An 8,417-nucleotide genomic window follows, 5' to 3' on the forward strand; every position below is an offset into this window, starting at 1 on the left:
CCGAGGGGATTTTCGAGGAGGGCTGTGCTCTGTGCCGGCAGGCACCCCTGCCCCCCCCCCAGGGGGCTGGGCCAAGGTATAAATAGAGGTGGTGGCTGCAGCAGGCAGCAAACCCAGCCCAGCACTACCCCACCATGCTTGCTCTGGAGGCTGCACAGTAAGTGGGGGTTCCCTAAAGGAAGGAGCCCCCTTGCACTTGGGACCCCTGCCAGGCCTCCCTCAGGGGCGGTGGTTGGCCCCACCCAGGGGGCAGGGGGCTGGGAAGGAAGGGGTCCACCCTCCCTTTTGCCCCTTCTAGATCTCTTCCTCTCCTGACTCTGCTGCCTTCATCCTATCTCTCTCTCTCTCTCTCTCTCTCTGACCTCAAAAGTGTCTCCATGGGATGCTTGCCTGTGTCCCATCTGGCTACCCGCCTCCCCCAGGTGGCTCTCCAGGCCTGACCATCCCCTGGCCACCACCCGTCACCCTCCCTATCCCCTCCCCGCACTGGGCCTCAGCCAACCTCTGGCCTGCCCACCACCCCCCACTCTGCTGCTCAGCCACCTCGTTTCTGTTTCTGGGCTCTACTTTCTGCCTTTTTTTTTTAAAGATTTTATTTATTTATTTATGAAAGACACAGAGACATAGGCAGAGGGAGAAGCAGGCTCCGTATAAGGAGCCCGATGTGGGACTCGACCCTAGGACCCTGGGATCACCGCCTGAGCTGGAGGCAGACCGAAGCTCAACTGCTGAGCCACCCAGGCATTCCTACTCTCTGCCTCTTGCTCCCTCTCTGTCTCTGTGTCTCTGTCCCAGTCTCTTTCCGGTTCGTCCTCTGTCTGTCTGCCTGTCTGTCTCGTCTCTCCTGCTGTCTCCCTGTCTCTCCCGCAAGCCCATCTTTCTATCTATGTGACTCATAACCACTCCCTGTACCCGCGAATGTCTCTCTCCACACTTTCCTCCCTTCTCTCCTGTCTTCTTCCTGTCTCTGTCCGCAGCTACCTCCCCTCGGCACAAAGGGGGGGACCTGTTTAACCCACTCTCTCGAGGTCTCTGAAGGAGGCTCCTTCCCTGCCCCCACCTGCACTCTGGCGCCCACACTGCCTCTCCAGGGACTTTCTCTCCCTCACTTTCCCTGCCCCCCCAACCAGCCTCTGTCTATGCAAATCCCAGGGGAGGGGGGATATTTGCCTGCCCCCCCACCCCCACTTCCTGTCCCGCTTGAGTGTGGTGGGGCTGGTCTCATGCAGGGACACACAGCAGAAGAATTGCGGTGGTCACAGCTGCAGCGACCACCCCCCCCAATGGCTCCCAACCACTCTGAGACTCAGGTGGCTGAAGGCACCCCTGACATGCTTCTGTGTCTCTCCCCTTCCAGGCTCGACGGGCCACACTTCAGCTGTCTGGTGAGTCTGGGCTCTGGGGGCCAGGGAGGGTGGGGGGACCCACACGGCCCACCTGGACCCCCTGCCTCAGCTTCCCCTTCCACTCCTTCCTGTCACTTTGTTTTTCTGACTCTCCCTCCATATCTCCCACCAGCACCCTCCACCTCACCTGCCCCATGTCCTTCAGGGACCTTTCTGTGCCGGCTCTTGCCAGCTCTCAGGCTCTGTCACTTCCTGGCCCTGGGAGGGATGAGGGTCTTTGTGTCTTTGGCTCTGTGTCTCTTCCACATTCCACATTTATTCCTTCCTTCCTTCTCTTTTTTGCTAAGTTGTATTTTCAAAAATATACTCTGTAATATTTCAGACACACAGAATACTCTACTCTCTACCCATAACCCACAACCCAGTCCAAGAATGAAAACCTCACTCCTGGGCTTGAAAGACCCCCCGCCCCAACTGCACCCCACCACCCTCCTGTCTGGCCCTCCCCCAGCTTGACAAGTTTTGCTTTTTTTAAAAAAAAATGAGGGTATAACATACCAGTTGGTAAAGGGGCCAATCCTGCGTACAGCCCAATGACGTTTTACATTATGCCTGCACCTGTGTTAACAGCTAATCAGACCAAGACATAGAACATTTCCACCCCTCTGGAAGATTCCCAACCAACAACCACCCCTCCCCCGTGTGCTGTTTTCCAACACGGGTTAGTTTTGCCTGGTTTTGAACTTGACATAAGTGCATCATGCAGGATGTCCCCTTTTGGGTCTGGCTTCCTTCGTCAACATTCAGTGTATGTCAGGAATTGTTTTGTTGTTGTTGTTGTTAAGTAAACTCTATCCCCAACATGGGGTTCGAACTCATGACCCGAGAGATCAAGAGTTACATGCTCCATTGACAGCCAGGTGTTCCAGCCTTGGTTCTTTTTTTTTTTTTTTTTAAGATTTTATTTATTTATTCATGAGATACACAGAGAGAGAGGCAGACACAGGCAGAGGTAGAAGCAGGGTCCCTGCGGGGAGCCCAGTTTGGGACTTGATCCCAGGATCCCAGGATCACGACCTGAGCTGAAGGCAGATGCTCAACCACTGTGCCACCCAGGTGCCCCCATTCTTGATTCTTTTTTCTTGCTGTATAGTACTCTGCTGTCAGGCGCCACCCCCCCCACCCTGCAAACATACACACCAACATCACCAGTTTATCCCTCCTCCTGTCCATGGGCTATTTCTCCCTTGGGGCTATTAAAAAAGCTGCTCTGGTTGCTCCTGAACAAGTCTGTTTTGTGGACAAATGTTTTCAGACCTTTGGGGGAAAACCTGAGAGTGAAGCTGCTGAGATGGCCAATGTCTAGCTTTGGTCTTTATCATAATTGCTAAAGCAACACATGATTCTTGGGAGAGATCAAATCGATTCAGAGGTGGATAAGAAAAGCATTGAGACCTGCTTTGCCTCTGTAAAAACACTCCAGACCCCTGGAACAGGCGAGCCTGGGGTGATTCTTCCCCACTTTCCCTACCCCTTCCTGGGAGCCCGCAGTCTTAGCGGGTGCGGGCTGCTGTGTTCCTCTTGGAGACCATGGGTCTCGGGGTTTCTGTGTGTCTCTGCTTGTGTCTTTCATTGGGGGGGGGAGCTCCCTGCTGTGTTGTGTCTGTCCCCTCCTTATCTCTGATTGTCTCTCTTTCCCTCTGTCTCTGGTGCCTGGTCATCTCCGTGTCTCTTTCCTTCTCCCAGCTGTGTCCTCTTCTCCCCTGTCCCTGTCAGAATCCTCCTGCCAGCCCAGGCTGGGGGTGGGGGCTCCTCAAAGCCTGGGATGACTGACCCATCTCCCTCCCCTACCCCATCAGTACCCAGATGGCGTCTTCTACGACCTGGATAGCTGCAAGCACCCCAGCTACCCCGACTCAGAGGGGGCTTCTGGTGAGTGGCCCTGGCCTAGCCAACCTCCTAGCCAAATGGACCTTGGGCCTATTTCTCAGATGGGGGAGCTGAGTCCTGGGGATGGATGTCACCTAGTTCAGCAGGATAAGGCTAGCCAGGCCTAGAAGCCAGGCCACTAGACCTCCTCCCCTTCCCTCTCCCACCCACCCTTTTGCCCATGTAAATTCTGGGGTCAGAGATTTGCATGGCCCACAATGGCTTCTCTGTGCCCCGGGGGCTTCGAGTGGGCGGGGCTGGGGCCAGACCTGGCTTCTGACTCAGTGCCCTCCCCCAGACTCCCTGTGGGGCTGGGACCTCAGTCCAGCTGTCCCAGCCACCTCCTATGAAGCCTTCAACCCAGCTGTGGCCACCTTCAGCCACCCCCAGGGTGTCCAGCTCTGTTACGGACCTTCGGGACCTTCGACCTACAGCCCTGTGGGGAACCTCGAGCCGGCCCCCAGCCTAGAGGCCCCGGGGCCCAGCTTCCCTGTGTACCCCACGGAGGACTTCACCAGCCAGGTGAGGGGCAGGGACACAATTAATATGCCCATTGTTTAACTGAGGTTTACTAGGGGCCAGGCAGCATGTTAAAGCCTCTGACAACCCTCTGAGGTTAATTAAGTACCAGGTTTACTTCAAACAGACCAGCCAACAGAAGCACAGATGTTAGGCTAAGGACAGCATAGAAGGCCAAGATCTGTGTTGGGCAGGCTTTCGGGGAGGTGGCCTGGGCATCCTTTGGCCATGTCGTGGAGATCTGAACCAAGGCCAGAGTGCAGGCTGTCAAGAGAGTGGAGAGGGCCAGAGGGGGGACCCAGGAGGAGGAAACTGAGGGAAGAGAGCAGAAGGAGGGAGGGGGGGGGGGGGGTCCCTGGACTGCAGGTGATCCTGACCTTTTGCAGACCGTGGTCCCCCCGGCATATGCCCCATACCCCAGCCCTGTGCTGTCGGAGGAGGAGGATATCCTGCTGGACAGTCCCACCTTAGAAGTTTCAGACAGCGAGTCGGATGAGGCCCTCCTGGCAGGCCCGGAGGGGAGGGGGGCTGAGGCAGGTAAGTAGGAGCAAGTGGGGTGGGTGGGGCTCCAGATGGAGATGGGGGAGGGGCTGAAGGAACCGTGGCTTCTCTAGCACCTGCCCTATACTCTAGTGCTGAGGGCAGTTCCCTGTGACCTTGGGCAAATGACTCTACCTCTCTTTGCCTGAGGTTCCTGTCTACAGTGGGGATGACAGTGTTTATTACTGGTGGTGGTGGGCCGAGGGAAGGCTGTTAAGTAGGACCATATGGGTAAATGAAAGCAGTGCTGGGCATGGAGTGGGCAACCCAATCAGTAAGTCTTCACCATTACTGACATAATAGCGACAGACATAATCACCCTATCAACACCCAGCTATGGAACCCCTACTTCTGCCCATGTGCCTGTCCCATAGTATGCTCAACTCCTGGGATTAGGATCATGAGTTTTTTTTTCCCTATCTGCCTCAGTCTACCATCTGTAAAATGGAGCAGCAGCCCCATCTTCGGGTGTTCTGATGGAGATGAAATGAGCTCATAACTGTTAATGCCTAGCACTGAGTGCTTCACAAAAGTCTGTAAAACACACACACACTCACAAGCCTCATTTATGGCTGACGAGACAGATGCCAGCTCAGAGAGGTTAAGTTGCCACCTGAAGGTCACTGCTGGAAAATGGCAGATGTCGGGTTCTTGTATCCAATGCCCTGCTATGAACAAACAGAACTCCCCCCCCAGCTCTGTGGAGCCCTTGCTGCTTGCAGGAGCCCAAGGGTCAGACCCCTGGTTCTTCCAGGATCGCAGTCCCCCTGCAGGCTGAGAAATGGCTAGGCGGATTCAGACCCACTTCAGATCTCTTCACCACCGCTCAGCGCCCTGTGATAAGCCTTTGAGGAGCACTGACAGCCCATTTCACAGATCCTCTCATCCACAGGCAGGACAGATGCGTATTACTGTGTGCGGGCCACGGCAGAGCAGTGGCATATACTGAAAGATAAACCAAGGCAGGGGGATGGGAGTTCAGGGTGACAGCTTCGGGGAGGGAGGAGAGCGGAGGGCCTCCCAGGGAAAGCCAGGCAGATGCCACCTCCCTGGCCCCAGTGCTCTGGGCCGGGGAGACTGAGGCTGGTCGGGGCCCCGGGGGAGGGCGCGAAGCGGGTGTGGGTGTGGGGCCGGCGGCCAGGGGCGGCCTCCCCTAACGCGTCCCCACCACCACCACCGCAGGGGCCCGCAAGAAGCTCCGCCTGTACCAGTTTCTGCTGGGGCTGCTGACGCGCGGAGACATGCGCGACTGCGTGTGGTGGGTGGAGCCGGGCGCCGGGGTGTTCCAGTTCTCCTCCAAGCACAAGGAGCTCCTGGCGCGCCGCTGGGGCCAGCAGAAGGGCAACCGCAAGCGCATGACCTACCAGAAGCTGGCGCGCGCACTGCGCAACTACGCCAAGACCGGCGAGATCCGCAAGGTCAAGCGCAAGCTCACCTACCAGTTTGACAGCGCGCTGCTGCCCGCTGCCCGCCGGGCCTGAGCCCACGGCGGGGCTCTCAGGGGCTCCACGTCTGCGTCCTGTCGGCGTCCCCGCCCCCTAGGTCAGAGGACCCGTGGATTCCCCAAGCTGCGGGGAGGGGGGCTGCCATGATCCCTAAGCCCTGCCCAGGGTCCCTCTGGGACCCCTCCCCGCCAACCGTGTCTGGGGCTCCTCTGGGATTTCCTTGTCATGTTCAGGATCCCTAGGATCCTCATGTCGTGGGCCACAGGACCCATGGAGGACTATACTATATGTCTGTGTGGAGGGGGTGGGCAGGACCGTGCTTCCAGAATCCCAAGAGCTTCTCTGGGATCCCCTGGTAGTGTCTGAGGTCGTCCAACCAAGCCTGGGACCTCTCTGAACTCCTTTGTGCGTCTGAGATCCCTTAATCTCACCTGGAGAGGGTGAGCCCACAGATCATCACACAGGGAGGGGGGTGCACTGCTTGTAACTCTAAGCCCTGTCCCCCCAGGGTCTCTCTGGGATCCCCTTCGCATGTCTGACGCTCTCCTGTCAGATCTGAGATCTTCTACTTACGTCTGGGGCCTTCTGGAAACTTTTTATGATGTCTCAGATCTCTGTGCCCATCTGTGACTCTCTTGTCCTGTGCCCCCAAATACGTCTGTCATCTTGAGATCCCCCAATTCTCTGGAACCACTGTGCTATCACTTTTGGTGTGTCTAGAATTCTCCAATCACATCTGGGGCCTCCCTGGGATCCCCCAACTGCTATGCCCCTTTGGGGACCTCAGCAGACCTGAGTTTTCACAGGGACCCTCCCCTTCCTGGGGTGCCCTCTGGAGGGCCAAACTAGGGATCATTCTGGCCAGTCAACTGATTTCTGAGTGATCTTGGCAGCCCTCCCATGTCATCTCTAACCAGAGGTCTCAAATTGGTACCCCCACCCCCACCCCTCTAGTTCCTTTTGGGGCAAGTCACATCTCTAGTGGTGGTTCCTTCTTTAATTCACTGTAGCATGAGAGAGATTTTGCAGATTCCTCTCTGCAGACTTTGCACAATCCAGCAAAGGTGGGCAGCTTTGCAGTGCAAAAGAGGCTGGGGGAGGGTGGTAGGACATCTGTTCTCCAGTCTGCCCCAGTCCCCGCCACCCCTGGGCTGTCAGACCCCCAGTGTCTTCTCTGAGTGCCTGGTGGCCCCCAGCCTTTTGCGTTTCGCACCTGGTGTGAACCCACGGAGGTGAAGCTTGGGCTCACCGTGAGAACTCTGCTTTGAGCCCTCTGGGGGTGTCACAGACTGTGGGCTAAGACACCAGAGTCCCAGGTCCTTGAACCTTCGGGGCTGGGGGATCTAGGGTGAAAGACTTGCTGCTTCTGGGCCTCAGTTTGTCCCTTCTGTGAAAGGGGAGAGGAGGACGAAGAAGATAGAAAAAATCCCTTGCAGCCCTGCTGAGCCTTTGATACATCTTCTGGAAATCTACCCACCACCCATTCATTGACGTCCAGGAGGAGGAGGACAAGGAAGGCACTTCAAGGACCCAGAGAGGGAAGAGGCCCTTATGGGGGTACAGAGCTGCTGGTAGCAGAGCCCAGGCTGGGACCTGCCCTCCAAAGGACAGCACACACACACACCCTGGAATGGGGGCAGGGTGGAAGAGAGTGCCAGGGACAAAATGTCCCCAGGGCCTCCCCTTTGCAAATGAGGTACCTTTTGCAAAAACTATCATCATCACCCCAAGTGTGGAATAAAATAAAATAAAATAAAACAAATCAAGGTAGACAGACTTCCTAGGACCTTTGTTAGGGACGGCAATGCGGTGTGTCCACCCAGGCCTGCTGACCTTCTGAGACACTGCAGTGGCAGGGGGATGGACCATAGAGAGGAGATGGAAGAGGCATAAAAGCCAGACCAGGCTGGGGCTTGAGATGGTGGTCCGGTTCAACTTTTCTTTCTTTCTTTCTTTTCCTTCTTTCTTTTCTTTCTTTCTTTCTTTCTTTCTTTCTTTCTTTCTTTCTTTCTTTCTTTTCCTTCTTTCTTTTCCTTCTTTCTTTTCTTTCTTTCTTTCTTTCTTTCTTTTTTTCTTTCTTTCTTTCTTTCTTTCTTTCTTCTTTCTTTCTTTTTCTTTCCTTTCTTTTCTTTCTTTCTTTCCTTTTCTTTTCTCTTTCTTTTCTTCCCCTCCCCTCCCCTCCCCTCCCCTCCCCTCCCCTCCCCTCCCCTCTCCTCTCCCTTTCAAGATTTTTTATTTTAAAGCAATCTCTACACCCAACGTGGGGCTCCGACTCACAACAGGATCAGGAGTCGCCTGTTCCTGCTGAGCCAGCCAGGAGCCCTCCCTCTCCTCCCCACCGTCTCCCTGCTTCCCTTTCCATCACGGTCTCAGTACCCCCTTCTGAATTTCTGTCCTCCTTCTCCGTTTGTCTGCCCCCACCCCCACCCCCCGCGCCCCGCGCCCTGCGCCCGGGTAGGCTGGGCGGACGGGAGGGACCCCGTGGCAGCGTCGGCCTCTGGCTGCTGCGCTGCACCACCTAGCTCGGCCCGCGGGAGCGGTGTGGCAGTCTGCCTGGCAACCCGTGACGTCACACAGAGGCTGCCGCCGGGTTGGCTTGGCGCTCCCTGGAGGCGGGGCAGTTTCCGGCTCGCAGGGG

General features: G+C 56.3%; 1 protein-coding gene across 2 annotated transcripts; it reads left to right on the forward strand.

The window, feature by feature from the left end:
• The first annotated feature begins 112 nt into the window (after positions 1-112).
• Positions 113-7,549, forward strand: SPIB (Spi-B transcription factor). 2 transcript variants are annotated; one of them, XM_072757378.1, is made up of 6 exons: positions 113-157; positions 1,358-1,385; positions 3,206-3,278; positions 3,574-3,797; positions 4,181-4,331; positions 5,517-7,549. In XM_072757378.1, exons 1-6 carry the CDS (start codon positions 135-137, stop codon positions 5,813-5,815), a joined length of 798 nt encoding a protein of 265 aa, XP_072613479.1. In that variant the 5' UTR covers positions 113-134; the 3' UTR covers positions 5,816-7,549. The 2 variants fall into 2 exon arrangements, with proteins under 2 accessions (XP_072613479.1, XP_072613477.1); XM_072757376.1 differs by lacking the exon at positions 113-157 and having other exon boundaries at positions 626-1,385.
• The last annotated feature ends 868 nt before the right edge of the window (positions 7,550-8,417 follow it).

The sequence above is a fragment of the Vulpes vulpes genome, chromosome 1 (assembly GCF_048418805.1).
Source record: "Vulpes vulpes isolate BD-2025 chromosome 1, VulVul3, whole genome shotgun sequence".
Taxonomy (NCBI): domain Eukaryota; kingdom Metazoa; phylum Chordata; class Mammalia; order Carnivora; family Canidae; genus Vulpes; species Vulpes vulpes.